This window comes from Triplophysa dalaica, chromosome 25 (assembly GCF_015846415.1).
Source record: "Triplophysa dalaica isolate WHDGS20190420 chromosome 25, ASM1584641v1, whole genome shotgun sequence".
NCBI lineage: Eukaryota > Metazoa > Chordata > Actinopteri > Cypriniformes > Nemacheilidae > Triplophysa > Triplophysa dalaica.
The window spans coordinates 15,314,121-15,338,031 of record NC_079566.1 but is presented as its reverse complement, the minus strand read 5'-3'; the positions used below and the strand labels follow the sequence as shown (position 1 = coordinate 15,338,031).

The window sequence follows — 23,911 nt, the reverse complement described above, 5'->3', positions numbered from 1 at the left end:
TTTAAAAATCACCTAAAATATAAAAAAAATGAATGCATTATTATATTACTGTAATATTTTTAGTAGCGTAAATGATAAAATATTGCAGAGAGTAAATTAATTTATTTTACTGTATTTTTATCTTTGGATATCACATAATCTCGCTTTTTATATTGCTGAAATGTTGGACTTCAGCAATCTAATCAAATTTTTAATATTAATTAAAAATGTTTTAGCGACACGCTAATGTTAATAATTGTAATGTTCAAGCAAACGACTGCAAAACTGACGCTAGGCTGATAGTCATGGATCTCCTGCAATAGCACATAAACACTTCTTTATTGTCATACAGTATAGAATATTAATAAAAATATTTCTTTTTGTAGAGACAGGTGCTCTAAAACACACACACCAGCTGTTTCACCGGATTACATTTTACATTTGGAGCTACACTGCAGGTACAGAGCTGTCAATCAAATGAGAGAAAGTAATGTCCTTCCCACCTGAAATCACCCACGTCTTGTTCTTGTCACCATCCCTCTGCTTCTGTCACTGACTTTACACTTTGAAAAGTTTCCAGCATGTGACCATACACGGCTGATAAGATCTTATATAGTTTTTTAGGGTGTAGGTTGGGTGTTTTGAGTAGCTGCAGGTACAAACTCTCCCTAGGTTGGATTTCCTGCTCTAAATATGGCTGTCCAATGGTCCATCCAAATTTTTCCACCTGTTTATTTATCTGCCAGGTGAAAATCATATGTTTGATTGCTAAGTAAAGTAACTGCACAGCTCATTTTAGCTCAGACAGTAGATTACTGGACTAGAGATTAATGGTTTGGGTTACAGGTTTGCGTCAATCTCTGAATATATCACACACTCTACTGTAGCATCTTAGACAAGTGCACTTGTAGAGCACACAGTTAAGTGTTCCCTTGACAGGTCAAGGTCAGCCATTTGACCCACATGTGTACATAAAAATAACAAACAATAAAGAATTGGACTTGACATTGTACATTTAAGACAGAATTAATCACTTTAATTTCAAGTGTTATGCAGGCAAATATTTTTGTTTTCATTTTCTTTCCCCCCTCAACATAACACGTTTGTACAAAGTTATTTAAAAATATCAATAAACTGGAGCCTTTCAGGCTAACCTGTCAAAAAACCCATTATCAAATGCCATGAGGACAAAGAAACATCTTAGAAAAATGATTTACAAATGAGGTGTCACTAGAAAATCTTAAAGAATATCGGCCGCCACAGAAAATATTACCAAAAACATCTATATTTATAATCGTTTGGTATCAACCATATCTTTTTCAACGTTTTTTCTTCAACTTTTTCTTTTGAAACAAGTTATGTTCTGAAAACTCAAGATAAATTAAAAGCCATGGTTAAACTTTCTAAAAGGACCACGTTTAGAAATAACAGATCATTACTAAATAGTTAGCGGAAATGAACCATGCAGCACATCATCTCTGCATTAACAGCGCACGATACACATTAGCAAATACTAAGAGAAGGATAAATAATAAATTAGACACACGCGCACACACGGGAATCATCTACTCGTGTGTTGTGTGCTGACCAAAAACAGGGGCATGAAATGAATTACAAACAAAAAACAATACTCGAAAACACACGACGAAACGCCACCACACGTATTTCTGAACATCAAACTGATCTAAGTGGCTTCAGGGTCTGATCTGTCCCATGGTGACCCGGCAGAATCATCTGGTATCAGTCCAGAAGGAGGGGTTGTATGGATGTAACAGGGTTGAATCTCTTTGGAGGGAGCGTGAGAGTCTACGGACGACAGGAGAACACATTCAAACGAAAAGGGCCGGTTTGTCTACATCTCACCCGGACAGACGGAGCAAAGAAAGGGGCTTAAAAAGATCATCGGGACCCTCATGGAAGTACCCAGTCTTCACCGGCCACAGTGTTCACCATCGTATAAAAAAGATTGTGTGGTCGACTGGGCACTACTGCACGCAGACACAGTCGAAGCCCATGTCCCCCTGCCCAGCCGTGACATAGTGGTACTGCAGTAAGTGTTAAGGCATCTGAGTACAGTTTATATAAGATCAGAGATCCTTTTTTTTCTCGTTTTTCTGAAAGAAACCTATTCTACCCCTTAATAATGTAAACATGGTTTTACAAAGATTGTCTGTATAGTATTGCCTTCATTTAACATAGAAAGCCCGATTGTTTTTCTTTTCTCTTTTACTTAGTTTTTTACAGAAATCATACGTTTTTCTGAAAACTGGAATGCATTATTTGTAAATCTAATGTGCTTTTTTACTGGCCACTACCGCTGCTTCTCCTACATAAACGTTGACTTTGAGTGTCGGTTCGCGTTGCTCTTGTGCAGGGCAAATCAGTAGAACTCCGGAGCTTGAAATTCTAAAGAATTCTGTATGTGAGACTTGCGCTGAGCTTGTGCTAAGGCCCTCAAAACTTTCTGACCATTAGGTGCTATTGTTTTAAGCCCGACAGTTTGCACACTACAGACCGATGCATGACTCCAAGATTCTCATCCCCCACCGGAACAACAGATACAGAATATTTTGTGCATAGCAACAGATTTTCGACTATTCTCGGGAACATCTTGTGCTACTCCAAATGAAACAAACTCATCATCCAACGCGTCACATCACGTCTTTTATCATCTCATAGCATTTCCATTCTCTTTAGATTATTCTTCATTATATTTTGATAATATTAAATTTCCATATGAAAAATCGACTACGCGCTCAAACAGCTGTCCATCGTCGATAGAAAAGAATGAAGAACATAAACAATTCAACATATAAACAAGCCGACAATATTCCGGTGCTCTTAGACGATAATATCATGAGGGTAAACTACTCGAACTCCTCCTCTAAATTGTTTGAGGTGGTGGGCGTGGCCGGGTTAGAATCCGGCTGGAGAGTCGCCACGGTGACGATCCCTGGAGACCCCAGGACCTCGTCCACCTCCTCCTCCATGTCCTCTGTGGTGATGATGGTAAGTGCCGCCCCGCCCTTTTTGTTCTGGTGGGTTTTGATGTGCTTTGACAGGTGGTCGCTCCGCATGAACCTCTTGGAACATTCAGGACACTCGAACCTCTTCTCTCCTGATCAGAACGGAGAGGATTGTTAGTTTGTTCATAGCGAAGCAAGAAAAGATACGGATGTGTCGTGACGGGTGTGCACGCACCTGTGTGTGTCCTGCGATGTCGCTGCAGCTCGTCGCTCCTGGTGAAGCGTTTCCCACAGAAGATCCAGTTGCAGACGAAGGGTCTTTCTCCCGTGTGCCAGCGTAGGTGAGCTCTCAGGTGAGACGTCTTACCGTAAACCTTCCCGCAACCCTCCATGTGACACACATGCTGCTTCTTCTTTGACGGATCGCTATTGTTTCTGTGAGAATGCAGAAGATACAGATCAGAGTTCTGTGTGCATCATCAGACCATGACAGGTCTACGTTTAGCATGCAATTTTTTATGTTGAACATTTTGTGTACAGATCTCCTCTGTGCATGTCTGTATTTAAACTAGGCACCTGGAGATGTTTCAAGATTTAAGGTCCGACAACAAACAATGATATTGAAAAGGTCATTTTCTAAGTACAGCTATTCCAATTTTCTCTCACTAAGCTAACGTATGGCTTTATTCCTTTAACTACTCAACAAACATCTGTGCACCCAATGGTCTTTCAAACCGCTCTTTACCACTTCATATCTTGAAAAGTCCCACATTCCACTCTCTTCTCTGACATACCTCCCCTCTCCATCCCTGCAGTTGGGACAGGAGCAGGCCACCCTGCGGAGTCTCTTGCTAGGTTGACCCTCCTGATCGGATGGGCTTTGGACCTGTCCCATCTGATCTGGGCTCACCGCGTTCAGGGTCGTGCTGCTGATATTGCCAACGGTGACGGTCACAGGGGTGGACTGACCTTTGACCCCCTCCTGACCCTGCTGCTGACCTGTGGGAATTTACAAAACATCACTGATGATTAAATCATAGCGTTCCTGATTGTAAGAACAACACAATCAATGATTGAGCAAAACTCTATGTGTAAAGGACTGGTTTCATTCACAACTGATGAAAAAACTTTTTTGACACAAACATATGGAGTCATTGGGGTTTATGGTGCTCTATGAGTAATGTCCAGCAGATTCAGGATTTTATGATTTAAGGAGCCAATATTTTGTCACACACAGATATAGCTTGCACTCTTAAATCTGACCAATTCTACACTATCCAATATATTTAAGATGTAAGACTAAATAGAATAAAATATATAAAACATATAAAAAGTATGATTATTAAAAATGAAGAATTTTCGAAATAAATCTAAAGTATTGTTCGCCTCAGTTAGCGCAGTGTTGTACGAAACCAGCATTTACGTCTTCAAGAACCGGCAAAGAGGGTGGAACCAAACTTAAGAACAAGAACAAAGAGTGTGAAATCGAACACCATCAGCAGGAAACAACATTCAGACTCCAACTCATGAAATATAAATACCTTAACTTGCCTTTTTACTTCTTATGTGATAAAAAGCTTTAGAGAGCTGACAATCATCATCTGCTTCACAAAATGTATTTACATGTCAGAACGCTTGTATCTCAATACTTCTCACCAAACTATGATAATAAAAATATCATTTTTATTCAAGTTTCCGTCATCAATTGACATGACTTCTTTCATAAAAACAAAAGGAGATATTAGACAATATATTTGAAAGTCAAGCAAGTTTTGAATGAAAGCCAGTGAATGATGACAGAATGTATAAACAGGTGAGATGTCACATGACAGGCGAAGTCTTACCTTGTACACCTGTGATGGTGAGAGGGACACCCTGCATCTGGACTCCAGCTGTCCCCAATCCCGCAATGTTCACCGTCTGTACCCCTGTGCCGGAGGGCAGCTGTGCCGCGCTCAGCGTGATGGGTGACCCTCCGAGCGTCAGCGGGGTGATCTGAGTGAAGGTTCCCCCGCTGGCGTTCGACGTCACAGGTGTGAGCGTCAGCTGTTGTGGCATGCCCGCGTTCTGCACCTGCACGGTCTGCCAGCTGATCTGCCCCGAGGGCGTTAGAGTGGGCGTTCGGATCAGAACCTGCGTTGGGTTCTGAAAGGCCTGAAGCTGGAGGTTCTGCTGAACCGGCTGTAAAGTCTGCCCGGGTTGGATCTGTATGGACCCCTGGACAACCTGCTGCTGGGGCTGTTGGATCTGGAACTGTTGGAGAACGGGGTGGCCCACAATTTGGAACTGCTGAAATTGGCCAGCCTGCTCCGACGCTGGTTGGAGCCCGTTGGACTGGGCCACGTCTGACTCACCCGACTGACCGTCCTTCTGGCCATCGGCAGCTACCGTTGATATCGTCGTGCCATCCGTGGTTGTCACGACGATGGAATCCGTGCCCGACGCGGTCGTTGTGCAGGTGGAAGCACCCATGGATTCTGCCGAACTTGTGACGGTTGTGGTTATCAGCTGGTTGCCGTTAGCAATGCATCCATCACTTGTTTGGACCAGCTGAACCGATCCGCCCCCTCCCCCCATGTTGTTGATGACCGGTAGAGCCAAGGTCATGCCGCCGAGGTTGATGGGTAACGTGGTCACCATTGGACCTTGCGTGCCCTGGATGGTTTGCAGCTGAAGAGGGAACGACGGCCGGATCTGAAAGGGAATCGTCTGATTGGCTAGATTCTGTGTGACGATGCTGGCTGAGCCCGCCCTCTGGGGCGTGGCGAAGATGGCTTGGTTGTTTCCGGTGGGGATGAGTTGGATCTGTTCCGGCTGAACGCTTAGGGGGTTGCTGGGGCTTATTTGGATTTGCTGTCCATCTGCGGTCTGCAGGTGTGGAATGACCTGGTACTGGATGCCGCCTGTTGAGTTAGGCAAATTCTGCACCTGGATGATTTGAAACTGCTGCTGCTGTCCGGCAGGTGCATTATTGGAAGCCACCGCCTTCACCTTACGCCCCACCGTGCCTTCACCGGTCGCTACGTTGGCCGTCTGCTGAATGCATTCCTTGGGGGCGGGGGAAGTGGCTATGATCTGCCAGCCGTTTCCTGTTAACTGCGCAGGCACCAGCTCGATCTGCTGCGTGGGGTTCTGGAGCTGCAGCAGGCCCTGATTGGGGTCGAGTATTATCTGCTGCTGTGTTGCTGCCTGACCGTCACCTCCGACTCCTCCTATTTTACTGCATGTCGCTGCAAGCAATGCGAGGGGAGATGGTTGTGCCTCCTACACACACACACAAACAGCGTTAAGTTAGTGTCAGTAAATGAGGGCGGGTTTACAGGAAGAGTTGCTGGGTGTGTGTAAACCAATGTGTCACAATTTCCCAAACAAGGGCTTGAGAGAGAAACTCATCGAGTGATTTTAATACTTCTAAAAGTCAAAGATGCAAAGTCAGAACTGGGACGAGAGAGAAAGTGTTGCTTTTTTGGTTATGGTTGGTTAACATTGGTTTTAATGTCATTTAATTGGTTTTGCAAACCTTCATAAATAAATCATATTTCATTTTCTTTCATTTCTCTATTCTATCCTATTCAGAAACCTTTAAAGTACAGTCAAGTCCATGCTTTCGGACAAATTTTGAACTACAATTTAACTGAAAAAATAAAACCACTGCACTCCAGTGGTCTTCAACAAAACATTTTGTCTCACATTTCTCCAATTCTTTCAACTTTATTTCCAAGTGTAATTAGATACAGATTTTGGGGACCCCCTCTCTAGTCTGTTGAACACATTCTGCAACTCTTAAAAAGATGAAAACAGTCACATAACCCAGCGGACACATGTGTGCGCAACAGGAGGTGAGACAGGAACACCAGTCGACCTGCAACGACCAGGAAGTGCTTTCACCAGCAACACCCCAACATCACATTTCTGATACCTGCGATCCTGAACTTTTCCTCTTCGTCCCCGCATCGCCTCCACCGCTCTTCCCCCCATCTGTGGCCATGGCTTCCTTCTTTTGATCTGCAAAAAGACCTTCATGAATGGTGTGTGTGGAGTCACAAACTGAATAAATGCATCATCACAGTGGGCTTTTTAATCATGCAAAACCATCACAGACATTCAAAAACATACAAACATCTTCCCCAGGAGGGCTCTGCCTCCTTTGCACGCACAACACAAGCCTCAAAACTGATCAATAGGCACGAAAAACAACACATCCCACATGCTATCAGGGGGACACATATGGAGAGATGGCACAGACACACGCATTGAGAATTAAGGGGTGGAGACGCATAAGGAGGGGAGGGTACGTACCACTCATTCCGCATTAATAAAACCCGGAGAGGAGTTGTTTAAGAGAAAAAAGGCCGGACGCCGTGGAAGGCAGGCAGGCAGAAGGCAGGCAGAAGCCCAGCAGAAGGACGGCCTATTTTCTCCAGCGGCCGCAGACTGTGGCGCAGCTCTGACGCACGGACCCACCCCGTCAGGAAGGGCGGTGCCAATGCAAAAACACCCTTCTATAACGGAGCGCAAAATGCCGATAGATTCCGAGCGGGTCAGGGTCGACAGCAGCCCCCCTGCGCGACTTAAATTCGCCCAATTTGTTCAGTTAGTTTCGCAATTGAATAATACTCCTTCGCGGATGTACATGAAGGTCTGTCAGAGAGCTCCGTCGGCGCGAGGGCCCACCCACTCTCATTTAAATATATGCGAATGCCAAACCGTCCCGCCCGGCCGTTTCTGTCTCTTTTTAGTGCGCCTCGGATGAAATTCCCGCGCGGAATTCACTCGTCAATATTTGCCGAAATTCCAATCGTTCACTTTTTTGATGCACAATTGCATTTGAGGCACACTAAAATTGCTATGGCTTTTGTGGGCGGATGCACCCCTCCCACATATTCAGATTGGACGGCAACGGTCTGCGGACGAGGGGGCGGATGGAGGTTGTAGTTTTAAGACGCGAGACGTCGATTCAACCAGACGGTCGCGCGGACTACAACTCCCGTGAGCTGCCGCGCACGGTCGGGTGACGTTTCGGAAAGGGGAGTTATCATGTTCGGTTGTTCGGAACGAAGAAGGGCGGGCTCTTGTGGTATGTGGGGGTTGGGCGAGTGGAAACGGGTGGAGAGAGACGATCCACCGGCCCAGTTCGGTTACAAAACGCACAGCCCACTCAAAACACGCCCTAGTTCACACGCAGTGCATCGCAACTGTTGAATATTAGACACAAAACTGCAACGCGTCGTTAAAATGTCGAGTTTCACGAGGGGTGATGGGGTCCTCGCGAGGGATTCACACTACTCACTACTGAAACTAATGGGACGCCGTTAGAATGAACGAACGTCACTGTATAAAACGTAAAGGTTCAAGTTCAGTTCTAGATTTAATTTGATATGCATTATAAAAAAATAAAGTTAAGCACAAATATTGAGACGAAACATTTGATTGAAATAAGGGAAACATGCTTAATATAAATAGCATAAAATACATGGTATCAATATACATATATATTTAAATAAAAGTTTTAAATCGTAATCGATTCATATATTGCTTTAAAACAGACTTATTGAATATTTGGACACTTGTCCATGATTAATGTGCTGAACAACACTAACACACCTGTGTGAACTTAAAGAGAACACTGGCTTCATCTACTAAATATCACCTCGACACAACTGCGTACAGGTAATAACACAGAAGTCTCAGGTGATCAGAGAAACAGACTTAATTTATGGCGGATAACACCTGGTTTGATGTTTTGTTGTGTTCTGCGTGACATGAGTGAACAAATACTGTAGCCCGCGTGACCCTAAAAACCCGACACCGCAAATATATCATTTATGCTTTACGTTGTGATTCTGGTCTCAATAAGCGTAGCGTTCAATTGAATATTTATGTCATATTATATGAATTTACTATATTGATTTACACAACAATAGTTTATTGATCGCTTAACTGTCTTTGCATGAAGGCGCACGAACGCTATTTTAGTAATGAGGTTTTGCGGACTCATTGATGCCCTCTGGCGGTCAAAGAATGAATTGCATTCGGAACATAAGCTGAAAATTTGAGGCAGTGTAGTTATATGAAAATACTATGCTTTAATGAACTGGTCAAAGAAAAATGACAATATTTGATGTTTGATAATAATAATTTTGCTAGTAAAGGAGGAATTTATTTCATCATTAGGTTTTTTTCCGTCTGATCACAAAGCCCTTTTTTGTTGAGAGGCTCTATTTTATACAGAAGAAAAATCACATTCTGGTATCGTTTAAAACTGTTTTAGAATTGTCCCTTGTCAAATTGTTAAATTGTAAATGCAACACCAAACCACAACACATTTCAGACCTCAAACCTAAATTTGTTTTTTTCAGTGCACATGACCAGAAGGGGGCACTAGATGAACAACATCACACTGTCTTCTGTAGGTGAGCAATTTACTTCTGTCAACTTTGTGGTCAACTTTCTATGACATTTTATTAAATAACCAAACAAACACAAGTGAAAGCATAAACAGAATGTTTTATGTCCTTTCCTCTCATGTCATTAGCTTGCGGTCTGCATGTGACACTTGGTATTTTTATGTAATTGCAAACTACATGTGACAGACTGTAAAAATCTATACAACAAAAGAAAGAAGATTTTTTAATGAGAGGTTCTGCCTGCACAATAGCAGGGTTTTATTGCTTTCATATCTCACGCTTTCCTACAGCAATTAGACACATTTTTTGTCTTCTTAGAACTGAACAAATTCTTGTTAAAAGATACTTTGAAAAGCTTTTCCACGTAACTTACAGTATGTTGTGGGGTTTTTTTTAAAGTGGGTTTGTGAGTGTGTCTATTGTTTTATGTGCACACACCTTAGTGAATGTGTGTTCCTGTATGACAGGCGTCTCCGTGTCTCTGTGTCTTGCGGGTGAAGGCAGATTTACTGCCATTCTAGTGAATGATCTTTTTTGGCACGCTGCATGCTTGTTCATAAAGTGAGTGCGTACTCACTCGAGAAGGTGTTGACAGGCCAACGCCACTGTCTTTTAACCCTTCAGTCACTGTAAAGGCCATTTGTCAAGATCTAAAAAGTAGAGCTGCTCTTGTCAACAGGTGCATGAATGAAGTGTGTTGGAACGGATAGAGAAACTTACTCAGACAAACTGAGATATTACGTCTTGCTCCGTCTGTGTTAAAGTGTTTAAAATAAAACTGGTCCTGTTTTTCAGATCAGTATATGTTACAGTGTGTGTGATGTAAGGAGGCAGTTTTGCCCCTCAGGGCGACATAAATCACATGTCTTTTGGATATTAACCACAGGAATTGTGTATCTTGACATCAGGCATAAACAGTCCTAACAACAAAGAATGTGTGTTAATGCTGTTTTATATCTGTGATGTGTGTGTTTCTTTTAATGTAGGTTAAAGGAAAACCTGATGAAATGTCAATACAGTGTGTGCGTGACTCCGATCTGTCTGGCTTCTTTAATGTTCCTATTGCTCAATGACAGAAGCAGGTGAACTTAAACGTTCGAAATTATTTCTGGAATGTTTTTATGTGACATCGATGTCTCGGCTGGTAAACATCACGGACATCTAACACACTCACACATTGCATTGGATTTATAAACCTAAAGGAATCCAATTCTGTCATGAATTATTCACCCTTAAGTTGTTCTAAACCTGTATACAGATCTTTGTCAGCAACTGCAATTTTGGGGGCAGTCAAATCGTAGTAGTCAAAGGTGCCTTGGAACTGTTTGTTTTTCTCAATTCTTTAAAATAGCTTATTTTGTGTTAGAGGGGAAAAAATACACAATATAATCTCTTTCATGCCTGACAAAGACAGAGACCCTATGTACAATATCAACATATTATGAAATTTGTGAGGATTTTCTGAACAGATCAATAGCAGATAGAAACTTCTGTTTCTGAAGAATCACTTTCTGTTCAGAACTATCTGCAAAACATTAATTACAGCAACACATTTTCAAGCAAAACAAACACAAAATTTACTCATAATTGTGTAAAAACATTAAATTTAGTGTTGTAATAATGTGTTGACATTACATTCACATGCTTTATGACAATTATTTCATATTTTAGGACGCATAACATTTTGTTCAAGTTATATAGTGTGAATGATCATTTTAGTTTGATGGTATTTCAACACATAATTGAAACATTAAGTTTCCATTGGTTTAGACAGAAAGCAATCTGACATAGACTGGGGCAGGTCAAATGACGTTCTAGAGATGAGTATTTCTGAAATAACATGATCATGTTTATTGTTGTAATTAAGACTATTGACATTGCTGACTATTTGGCCTTTAGGGTTTTATATTGTAAAATGTAATTAATGAAAATAATGTAATTATGGGGGTTCATATAATAGGAAGCTAGCACTGATGGCTGGTGCTGTGTCTATAAATATGAAGAAAAAAAAGTCCTCAACAAAACCTGTAAGTTTGAGCTGCTCTCCTTGAATAAAACAGTCAACCTTGAGTTGAGTTATGTGAGGAGTCCGGTCACATGACATAGAAAGTTGATCCTGATTGGTCCTCCTGTGTGAATTTAAAGTGCTGATTAACCCTTTAATTCAATTTTGTAGAATTTTCGAATTTTGCTTAGTTTTTTATTTAATATAAATGAAAAACAAAGGTCATAAAAAGTTACAAAATCACATTGTAAATTAAAATTATTATTTTTATATATATTCATTTATATTTTATTTAAAAAAATGTGTATTTGTATGTTCATCATTTTTACATTTTAAGGATTATATAGCATTTGGCGTGAAAAATAGTTTTCTTTAAAAATAAATCTTTCTGAAAACTTCAGAGGTCTTTCTGAACTAAATATTTGTGATATTCCTTAGATATGTGTTGGTCACTTGTGTCTGTTGACATCCAGAAAGATCACAGCATATAAATACATTTCAAATAAATTTACTGCCCACTTTTGACTATGTTAAGTAATAATTTAGTTTGATTTGTGTCTTCATTATTCTGTACCAAAACTAAACAGTTTTTTACAGCCCTGCACCCTCACGCCTCATGAAGGGTGAAAGAGCACTCGTGTTTCAATCTTGTTCCATTACACCCGCCAGGCCAATCAAAGCACACAAATGACTCCAGCATCACCTCATCAGCCCAAGTATTTTAAGATCAAACAACAATACTATAAAGCTGTCCAACATATGCTAAAGCCTTCCCCACCCATTACAGTTCACAGGGGGCTCGCGGGATGAATTCATCTTTACCCCGGGACACCTTTTAGCCCCAGGTGAAAGCATGATTGGTCAATTGCTCTGAGAACTAAACGCATCCAAACCGCTCTCTCTCCTCAGCAGGAAGACCAAATGACAGCACATGCAGAGGGACCGAGCCCGTGTGAAAGAGTTCTGATGCTCACAGCGGAGACAAACCTGAGACGTGAAGATCTGGCTGCTGTTGATCAGAAGAAACCAGTCACTTTAGACACAGCTGTGACTCACAACATCATCTGAAAGCAGTGCCGATCCTAGACGTCTGGGGGCCTAGACAAACTTGTGAGAAATAAAAAATAAATCACTGAACAAACTCAAACGAATGAAGACTGAAAGAAAAAAAAGCATTAAACTGGGAGTAAATTTTACACTTAAACAGTCACTGGACCGGAGAATTGTTTTGTAGGTAATTTATTGCATAATTTAGCAAAACTATATTAAGACTTTAAAACAGTAGAAAAACACATTCCCTTTTGTTCTTTGCTTCGCCTTGTTGCCATTTTTTCTTCGCCCAGACGGTTAGCTCCATTTTAGAGCCATGCTCATATCTAAAGAATGATGAATTTCTGCACATTATGCGCCTTACCTGCAGCTCACTGCATGATATCCCAATATGCAACAGTAATTACATAAATTAAGTATTAAAAAGGAAATTTCAAAAATGTTTTCTCTAAAGTTGAATCCTTAAGTTATGAAAAAATAGTATCTTGTTTACAATAATGTTTTTGATTCAGTCCTCAAGGGGGACCCCATGTGGTGCAGGGGCCCTACGCAACCTGCATAGTCTGGGTATAGTAACGATCGGCTCTGTCTGCAAGACATGACTTGCGACTTACATTTTTAGACATTTTCTTAAAAGAAAGAATGGCGTTTTATGACTGAAGGAGTGTTTGAAGTAACAGTTTACTGTCCAAAGGTATTCCTGTCTCTATCCAGCTCAGGTCTAAACTTCACATTCTCAACTGATGTTTCTCCTTGAATTGTTTTGGGGAATTAAGAGAATCAAACGAAAGTGTGATTGAGGAAACACATGAAGAGTTCATATTGAGACCTTCACTTATATTGACTTTTGATTGCATACTTGACAAATCTGAGCTCAGTTTGTCACATTGTTAACATCTCTTCTCAAACTCTAATGACACTTTTTCCATCCAAGACACAAAAAAGCCTCTTCATATAACCTCACTGATGTCTAAGCGAAATAATACACATTTTCTAATTGTCTAAAGGTTAAAACAAACTACTAGACTTTTGCTCAGATTTTGCCAGTCTGCAGATTTGATCAATTTGTGTGTTTTTATCAGAATCAGAGCAGAAGTGTTTGTCAGGAATAGTCTTAAGTCTCTAAGCAACGATTAACAAGCCTTAAGTTAATTCCACCTGTTCTCTATGAAAGCAGCGACTTTAAGACCCCGGGGTTGAACAGGGTTCGGTCTCATGATGTACATTTCCACTTCTAGGTGTCCCTTTACAATAAAGAGGCAATCTGGTTTAAGGGAGATCTGGCCAAGTGTGCAATCTCAAAACAATGAGGTCTTTTCAGAAGTTAAGTGCCCATTGTGCAGCTAAAGCATTGAGTAATTATACGCTCTTCACCAGACACCTTCTGCTCTTCAGACTGACGGACAGAAGGGGGGGGTCATCAAACTCTTGATGTTTTACAGCGGTAATGTGAACCCAACTCACATAAAAAAAAACACAGAACGTTGGAACATCTCTCTATGATGTTTGAATGTCACATACAGTAGACAAGCGCTTCTCTAATGGTTTCGTTTGAAAACCAAAATTTGACATTAATAGTAAATATTATGTAAATGTTCATAAAAGCAAACATTGAAGTGTTTTTTTGTTATGAAACAACAAAAGACAACAATTCAACAAATGAACCAATTTTAATATATGCTGCACCCCCCCAAAAAAAGAGTATGCACTAATATTTTGTGCATTTTAGTGTGTATCAAAAATGTATGGAAGTACTGCAACGTACTTGTGAAAAATCACACATGAGATCGCTTTAATGTCATAATTATTTCTACCAAACACAACTGAGATTAAATGGGGAGAACAAGGAAACTTTTGAATCTCATCTGCGTCTCTGACAGAGAAAAAGAGTCAGAAATCTGACAAGTGTGTCTTTCATTTGAGTTTGAGAAGAGATGTCAACAATGTGTCAAACTGAGCTCAGATTGAGCCATCAAAAGTCAGTATTATTGAAGATCTCGATATCAACTTAAACATTTCTCAACAAATTTACCCAAATCCAGAATATTTGACTTCTACAATCTACATTCATATTTTGGGTGTTTCAACAATCACGCTCTCATCTCCAAAGCAATTTTTCATGGGAGAATAAGTTGAGGCTTTAAAGAAACACAACAGAGAACTACATCAAATCTCCTGAGCTATGAGAGAAAAACCACTAAGCAATAACATTGTTTATGTGTGTATTAGAGCTGATCTGGGATCAGTTGAGGAGCACTGATATATAAACCCATTGGAAACTCTCTCACTGCTACACTAAAGCGGTTTTCTTTTTTCTTGTTCATCAGCAGATAAATGGATGTCAGACTTCCTGCACTCATACATCATGTCTTCATGTTGGTGATCACTGCCTGCCGTATCTTCATTCTTCTCACAGAAGTATTTAACCTTCGTCCTGCGCAATGTCAGTCTGCCTGCAGACTCGTCCGGATCCTCCCGAGGGAATCAGAGAAACACAGAGACTAGATGAAAACTCTTCTGGAGAAAGCAAGCGATCGAGGGTCAATCTCACGCAAACGTCATAAGGGATACATTAGATGTATTATTTAAAGTATCAGAATCCGTTGCATTCAGACGGTCAGTCTCACAGGTGCCACCGAAAGGAACGTCACTCACCAGACGACTTTGATGAGTATCACAGGTCATTAGTTCCTTTAAGGTCTGAGGGAGCTCTTGACTGGTCTTTCTCGACTCGAGATGAAACTAAAAGATTAGAGACGGAGGTGAGGTCAAATGCAGGTCACTGCCTCAAGATTCAGTCCGGATGTCACAAGTCTTCTGATCAATCTTCCTTATGAGAAATGAATGAGACTGATGCATCTTTGATCTCGCTGTGTTGAAGTGTACAGACGATACACACGCGCAGGTCAGCCGTGAGAGCTGATTTAGCCCTCAGCAAAACAGGAAGTTAAAGGAGGTCATTAGAACTTAAATTGCTTAATTGATTCGTTCTAATGGAGGTCAACATGTATGAACAAGAAACGTATAACTGGAAGGTTTCAGCTGAGGAGACGTGATAAAGTTCTGTGTTACGTTCTAGTCAAACTGATCTCACAGGAAAACTATTTTACAAGGTGATGACTTCATATGAATTTGTAAAGGTATGAAACGTATGAAAACATGCATTATTGCATAAAAGCAACCGTGAAGGTCAGATGTTTCACCTAAAATTCTCTTGGTGAAATAAAGCCTGTTTCAAATCAGTCAAAGTTATGCATAGCACGAGTGCATTTATTTCACAACCATTGGGTTCACATTTATGAATTCTTTTGATAACAGACTTGCATGTGTTATTGTGACAAGGAATAAATCTGACATGAGATCTCTTTGTCTCAGAGACATCAATGAGAATGAATGGAGAGCAAATGGAAACTTCTGCTGAAGTCTCATCGGCGTCTCAGATATTTCTCGTGAAAAACGAGTCAGAACTGTCAGAAATGTTAATATTATTGAAGACCTCGATATCAACTAAAACGTTTCTCATCAAAATTAACCAAATCCAGATTATTTGACCTCCACAATCTACCATACATTCATATTTTACACTTTCATACTCAACAATTACACTCTTATTTGATCATATTTTTAATTCTCCAAAGGAGAAACATCCAAAACATTCTGCTCCATTTATCTCACATCGTTTTCTTTACATTTCTAGTAAATCTCTTGGTAACACTTTCCTTGAAGCATGTATGTACAATGCATTATGAATTAGTTATTAAGTAGTGTAAAATGCATTATAATTCTTCATAATGTGTGTTGTAATGCATTATATGTAGAATTATAACCAATTTAAAATGTGTAGTGTAACAATGAATTGCTAAGTGTTATAATGCATTAACTGTAATAACAATTATTTATAAGACAATGCTTTAAAACTACTTTTATAATGCATCATACATACATGCTTCAAGGAAAGCGTTACCAATCTTTTTAACACTGCAGTACCACATAGTTTGTACAAGACAATTTCATGCTTGTGTAGAGATTGTTTTGTTCTAATTCAGCAAGACAAATAAGTTTAAACTGTGTCAGAGAGAGAGAGAGAGAGAGAGAGAGAGAGGAAAGAGTTTTTACAGGAGCTGTAAGTGGTAGGTGCAGTGTGTATAATAAAGATCTCCTTGGTGATAAAGGCAGCGTGCGAGACGGAGAGGGAAGAGGAAAACCCCTCCTCTCTGTGTTAAGTGCTGTGCAGGAATGGTCTTGCCCGACGGGGTTGAGCACGGCCGTCCTGACGCCAGCGCTGTCTGACTGAGGAGTGTACGGTGGCCTTTCTCCCTGCAGCCGTGACCGTTTCATCTCTGACACAACCACTAAAACACACTTCAAACGCACCCGTCCGCCGATCAGACGGGACACATTCCTCTGTACGAGTCATACGGAGTCCGGCTTTACGGGCCAACCTGTGTCAATATAGCTTTCCTTTTGACTACAGGGCCGTAAGCGGTTACACAACAAACAAATTGACATTTTACTCTACATACTTCAGACATTTTGAAATCAAAAGTGCACTTAAAAGCCTCATAAGAAAGAAAAATGATAGAACATCAATGAGATTAAATGGATTCAAAAGGAAACTCATCTGCTTCTCAGATACTTCTCATAAAAAAACAGTCGGAATTCTCAGAAATCACTGATCTCTTTATATCCCGATTATTTCTCCTAGATATCAATGAGAATAAATGGAGAGATAATGGAAACGTTTGCTGAAGTCTCATCTGCGTCTCAGATATTTCTCCTGAGAAAAAGAGTAAAAAATGTCACAGATGTGTCTGTCATCAGAGTTTGAGAAGAGATGCCAACAATGTGTCAAACTGAGCTCAGATTTGTCAAGTCTGCAATCAAAAGTGTTTTAGTCATTTTTGCGGATCTGTGTAAACGCGGAATGTTTTGATAAAGTTGTCGTGTGTACGTGAAACTTTTCAAAAGCGCAAAAGAAAAACTTTTCCGTTTTTCATCGTGTAAACGTGGCCTAAGTTGAGAGTTACATAAAACATAAGAACTCAATCAAATGAGCTGTTCAATAAACAGCCTTAAAATGAATTTTTAAATGTGTGAATGTACTGTTTGACAAACTGAGCTTCAGGTCGAAATGATTTTTTGTGGCAAAAGTCCTAAAAGATTTCTGAGGTCTCAGGAGAAACATGAGAATGCAGTCTTTGAGATACAGTTGAGCTATTAAAGAGATGTGTTTTGTGATTTCTCTCTCGTATGTATGTGGCGCGAGTGTGTTTCTGTCAGTCTGTGTCAATATTTGATGTGTGATTACCTCAGGCGTGTGTTTACCATCTCTTGAGCCGACTCTGATCACAGAGAGAAACCCGGAGGCCAATTACAGCTCTCCACTTCAAACACACACACACAGACAGTAAATCAGCGCTTGCTCTCTCATCAAACACACGGACCGGTTACCCTCACATCACAATTCTCTCTCCATCTATTGATGCGGTTCAGTTCGGTCTGTTTCCATCAGAGTGTTTCTGAAGAGACCCATCAGAGTTCACTCGGCAGCCGCATCTCACTGAACATCACAAATCAGGGATTTCATCCTTAGAAAACAAAAACCTTTGGTAGTATGATGACAAACGATGTTCATTAGGCATTCCTATGACGATATATACGGTATAAATAGTTGAGAAAAAAAGGTCTTACGTCATGTCAACATCTATGTGTTAAACTATTTTAAAGGGAAGGAAAAAAAACCTGAGACAACAATGAATTGTGTTGTCCCTAAAGTGCACGCCATATAATAAAATCATTTTAGTTTAAAATTTCACATTTAATATTAATATAAGAAGTGAGAAAAAAATCGCAAAATAAACCCCAAAAGAATTATCAGTCCTGACCCGATGCAGACTCTACCATGTTTTGATTAAAGATGACATGAATGTATTCATAAATGTGTTGGTGTGGTGAGAGATGGACAGTGACCTCTGCCCTCAGTCTCTCATCAGTCTCTCTTCGGCTCCGCGCCACAGGCTGATTTATCACCGCACAAACGCTACAGGCCAATGGGCTTTTGATGAAATTGTTGGAGGAATCCGAAGCGATAAATCCACATCTATACATGCAGGTCAGCGGCGACTTCACTATTCATTCAGCCATCAATTACCTTCCAACCGTTCAAACCATAACTTCACAACACAGAGGACAGCACAGGAAAATTACTGCATAGAGAGAGAGAGTGAGCGAGAGACAGAGAGAGAGAGAATAATAAGGTTTGCTGTGTATCATGATACAACTTGATCTCCACCAACATTGTGGTAGGTAATTAAAAAGTTTACTGAACAGATTTTTTATTTTTAAACAATCATTTAATGGGGGAAACTTCAGTCTGTAATGCAATGTCACAGAAAAAATACCAGCGTATGAAAGGAAATGTTTTTTTATAATAAGGTGCATCAAGTCTTTTTATTTCCATTCAAAAGTAGTTGACCACAAACACATGATTTGAGGTGCTTTTGGAAAACTTGTTTAAAATGATGTTTCTTCATACCAAGGGTTCGGCTTGAAAAAAGTCAAAATCACAATTATTTTGGTCAATATTGAGATCCAGATGATTTACCACGATTACTCATTAACTTTAAAACAACATAGACAAATAAATAACTGTGAATTCTACTGCAAAATACACTTAAAGAAATAGAGCCGCTGAACCACTGTAAAGGTTGGTTTGAAAATAAATGTGAAATGAGGCAAAATAATGGTTTTAATTTCAATTATTTTGTTTTGTAATTGTTGATGGCAAAAATTGACGATAACGATTCATTTTCGATTAATTGCAGGGGTCTAAAAACATGGGTTCCTAAACTTTTCCATTGCAGATTGTCTTGTATGAATTCAATTGAAGTTTATTTGGTATCAAGAAATCTTAATAGCCTCTCTTTTAAAATCTATATCAAGTATTTTTCCAAGTTCATTTTATTATTCATAGTTCAAGTATATATTTAGGTATACATATCATTGTAATAAGAACTAGTACTGATATACTTGTAAATATCATATTTTAATACTACTGGGAACACTTTTTTTAGTTATCAAAAGGTTCATTTAAGTTCACAACTGTCTTTTGGAGAATTTCTTTCTATTCCCTTTAAAAAGAAGTATGCTTCTAGCGCACTTTAATACTATTCTTTTTTGTAAGGTTTATTGCACATTCTTGGCAGTGAAATATTTTATTCATGAATGACAAACACACCGTATAAATACACAACAAGAACCTTTCAAAGAGTGAAAGTTCAGTAGGGATCACATGTTTTTCTGAATACAATTTTTGTTCAAAAATCAGTTCAGTAAACGAAGTGATCGAGCTTTAAACTGAAACCCTGTCGGTGTCTTTCATTTCTCCCTGAATTCTCCTGCTTGGCTTCTTTCCTGGGAGTGAACTGTGGATTCAGACACACAAAGGCCGCAGGCCCCCAGTGGGGCGGTTCAGCTGTCATTAACCCCTCACAGCTGGCCTCATGGGGGGGTCGCTGTCTCAGGATGGGTGGGGGGGGAAACAGCCACACAAATTTACACTATTGTGGTGGATCGCTGGTAACAGAAGAAAGGCAATGGTGCCCTGTGCCCCATGCTGGCATGAGCATCCACGACTGAGATGCGTAAAGCATGAAGCTAATTTCTCCAGAAACCACACACACATCATCACACGATCTCATTATCCGCTGCTGTTTTATCCACACATGTTTTTTTCTTGCGTGCGTGTGTATTTTTAAAGTCTGCAGGGACCATGTGTTAAATAAATATTAACAGGAGATTTCGACCAGAAGCCATCTAAAATTCATTTTTCATCGGAGAACCGCTGAGAGAAAAAATGAATCTTTACGTGTGCTTTCTGCAATCTATTAACAATTAGCCAAGTTCCAATTAGCATAACATCGCTGTGGTGTTTTTCCGGTCAATTTAACAAATGCACCGAGCATCTATTAGCTCGAATCAAATTGAAAAAGGGCTTCGTCGGTTAAAACCTTAAGTCTGATTTGGAATAAAAACAGCATCTTTTTTGATACGTTAAAGGCAATTTGCATCATTTAGTCTAATTCTTAATAGTTCAAAATCTAAAGAGTTTTGCAAAACTTTCATTTCGATGTGTTGTTCTTTAAAATAAATTTAACATCCACACAAGTTTTGTCACATAAAAGGTTCTACAGAAAATAATAATAATAAAGTTGTTTGCTTTGTATTTTGTACTCCTGAGAAACAGATGATTGTAATTTCACATTTGACTCCTTTGGAGTTTAAGAAGAAATCTTAACAATGTCTTTAATAGTCAGAGATCTCAATAAGGATTTAAAAAAATATTTTTCATATATATTACTGTGCAGGATCCCCAAAAATGGTTTTAAGCCAATTATTTATATATTTTGGACTGTGTCAGTATTAAATATCTGTGGCACTATTTCCAAGATGCTAGAAGAAACACCTGCAAAAGTACCTGGAAAACTGAGCAAGTCAAGGACAAAAGCAAACTGTAGTCACACCAAATATTCATTTGATTTAATTAATATAAGTTCATTATTAAATAAAATCCATTCATAACTCAATATTTTTGAAAGCATCCCCATTTCAAAGAATTTTGACGTTAGTTTGCCCCACTGTTTTCTCTTTCGTCAAGTAAGAATAGACAGACTTGATGATGATGATGATGAGATCAGGTTGTTTTAAGACTCTTTATTCATACAGAAATCTTATTTATTTCAAATAATGGAATAAGAAAAGTTAGAAAATGTAAACTGTTATTGACTGACACACTGTATCGGAATATATAAATAACTGGCTTAACATTATTGTTTCTGGTGAAAATATTAACATGCCTAAAACTTTTGCACAGTAATGTATATAATAAATATTTTTGGTTCGGCCTAGGAACCTAAAGGAAACATTTCGATTGCACCTTTTTATAATCTAAAACCTTTTTCCACCTCTAATCTTGTTCAAAAGAAAGTTTCTGTGGATGTTCAATGTTGTTTATAAAACCGACAAAGAACATTTTTGTGTATATCAACAATTGTTTCTATTTTTTTCTTGGGAACACCCGAGACGCTTATTTTAATACTTAAAACGAGTAAAAGAGCAACATGTGAGCAATATCTTCTCCTGGGAAATGAAACAGCGACACTAAAACAAACACCAGACGACAAGAAACACCATCTGCTGATGTCACTTGTTACAGTGAACATGTAAACCTCCTGAGAGAAAATAAACACAAAACACAGTTACAGTTCTCTTCACAAACACGGAGCACACGACGAGTGAAAGTGTCAACAGTTACTCAATAACTGCCCTATCTATCAACTCAAATCTGCTAACAAGAGGATAATACGATTTCAAGCGACCCCCCCACACACACATTCAGGAACCCGTCAGAACCACGACCGGGTTTCTGCAGGGCGTCTCTTTTGTCGAGCGCCAGTGAAGCAGATTCATTCTCTCATTCATTAACATACATATCCATATGAAGAGTCAGGCTGGGTCCTAACAGCTGTCCCTAACAAGTGCTCTGACGGAGACAACAGACTTCATGCTCTTTTCTCCAGTGGCACAGCTCACATTAAACCCCTCATTCACCCGGAGCAAAGTGACCGACGGTAAGTGCAGTTTCTACCAAAATAACTCGTTACGACGACATAGCAAAAATAAAAAAGATCATTTAGGTTTTTGCAATGATCACAGATGAGACATCTTTAATATCTCAATCTTTACGCCTAGACGTCAATGACATTTGATAGAGAACAAATGGAAATGTCTCCTGAGAAAAAGGAGAAATCTCATAAATGTGTCTGTCCTTGGAGTTTGAAAAGAGATGTCAACAATGTGTCAAACTGAGCTCAGATTTGTCAAGTCTGCAATCAAAAGTCAATATTAGTGAAGATCTAAATATGAACTTGAACGCTTCTCATCAAATTGACTCTACAAACACATCCATACTCTTTACACAATTACGCTCTCATTTGTTTGTTTTATTTCCCTTTTAGGAGAAACATCCGAGACTAACTTAAGAATCACCTGAGCTGTGAAAGAGCACATGAACGTGCTCCTTATTGCAATATTTAAATTAATTTTATGTTATACGTTTATGGGCATAACAGTTTATTGTAAAGATGTGAACAAAGTCACGACCGAGGGGTTACAGGAGGGTGAACGGGGTCAAAGAGTGCTCAACACAACACGTTTAGACATCATCGCTCGCTCGCAGGCACCAGGTCAAGCCTCAAACTAAAAACACAAACTGCTGAGTTTGTGATCATGGAGTTCAGCGGTTTTGAGGAGGCCGTGAAAATCAGCCCTCTCACCCCCCGCGCAGGTAATGAATGAACTCAAGGCTCGACTCTGAGAGAGCGCAGAAGAAGAAGAAGAAGAAGAGAGGAGTGATTGATAAATTCTCTTTTACAACGGCCTCCTCCTTCTTTTTATTGACCCCCTGAGGGCTTTTGACTCATTACTGCCCCTGAACAAAAGCCCTCAATAGGCCTCTAAAGTCCAGCATTTAGTCACACAGCACAAGGACAATTTGTGCCCATTACGAGCGGTGAGATTCATTCAGTCCGCACTGTTTGAGACCAGAGCGTCGGCCATTAGTCAGAGAGCTTTGCCTTTCCTTCATCCATCCATCCATCATCATCTATCCATCTATCCATCTATCCATCTATCCATCTATCCATCTATCCATCTATCCATCCATCTATCTGTGTTCTCGCTCTCTTCACCGATGGCATCAAAACAACTTCCTAATCCTTCACAGTCCTGCCACACGTCTTTGTGTCTCTACCCTGAACTCTTTCTCCTTTTGTACTTTAATCCACAGAATCGTTTCCTCTCCAGCATCGCCCGGGGCGTCAGAAGCCTCTCCAGCCCCTCTGATATCACCGCAGACCCTTACAGAATAAAATACAAAACTGTGTCTTCTTAACTCCAACTAAGAGAAAACAGAAAACTGAAGGATCTTAAAGCCCAGAGAGCAAAACTCACTTCATTCAGGGGTTTTTCAGTGACCGGCCGCGAGTGCCCCAGCCGCATGACCCTCACACCATGGAAACTGCAGTGAGGTGGAACATTTAATGGTCACGCCTTCCCTTCTCCACAGACTTCTCACTCGATGTGCCGTAAGCTTTATTGGCGTGCTTTACGATAACAAAGCTTAGCAAACTTCATAAAGTGATTACCAAAGTGCTTTGACACACTGCCTCGCATAACAAAAACAAACTATGCAAAATAAAATATAAAAATGATAATGTGAGAATTTTTTTATTCTCAAGCAAAACAAAGAGGTTTGCTAGATTTCAGCTGATCAAACAATAGATGAAGTATTTACGACTCATACTTGCTGATACTCTTGAGGAAAACAGTCACAGTCCCTGTTAAACGTATAAAAGAAGGGTTGAAAATAAAAAAATTCCACATATTGTTCAAAAGAAAATAAAGTTTGTCTTGAACTTTTTCACGAAGTTAATAACCTGCATGAA

The 23,911-nt window shown here is 39.8% G+C and overlaps 1 protein-coding gene and 1 long non-coding RNA gene across 6 annotated transcripts in view; one reads left to right on the top strand and one right to left on the bottom strand.

Moving 5' to 3' along the window:
- Window positions 1–496: 496 nt before the first annotated feature.
- Window positions 497–23,911, bottom strand: part of sp4 (sp4 transcription factor) — a 33,105-nt gene continuing 9,690 nt past the window's right edge. The window contains exons 1-7 of one of the 5 annotated variants that reach the window (XM_056741480.1): window positions 12,345–12,469; window positions 11,378–11,481; window positions 6,865–6,950; window positions 4,790–6,209; window positions 3,740–3,944; window positions 3,181–3,380; window positions 497–3,097 (exon numbers count right to left, since the gene is read on the bottom strand). In XM_056741480.1, the coding sequence (XP_056597458.1) occupies window positions 2,847–3,097; window positions 3,181–3,380; window positions 3,740–3,944; window positions 4,790–6,209; window positions 6,865–6,950; window positions 11,378–11,456 (2,241 nt within the window). In that variant the 5' untranslated portion in view covers window positions 11,457–11,481; window positions 12,345–12,469 and the 3' untranslated portion in view covers window positions 497–2,846. Of the gene's footprint in view, window positions 3,098–3,180; window positions 3,381–3,739; window positions 3,945–4,789; window positions 6,210–6,864; window positions 6,951–7,061; window positions 7,202–7,244; window positions 7,949–11,377; window positions 11,482–12,344; window positions 12,470–14,769; window positions 15,150–23,911 lie in introns of those variants that run through there. The other 4 variants (XM_056741481.1, XM_056741483.1, XM_056741482.1 and 1 more) reach the window with 4 other exon arrangements.
- Window positions 8,088–12,392, top strand: LOC130415646 (uncharacterized). Its single transcript, XR_008905954.1, has 3 exons — window positions 8,088–8,615; window positions 9,305–9,358; window positions 12,267–12,392. It is a non-coding gene; the product is annotated as an uncharacterized LOC130415646 (long non-coding RNA).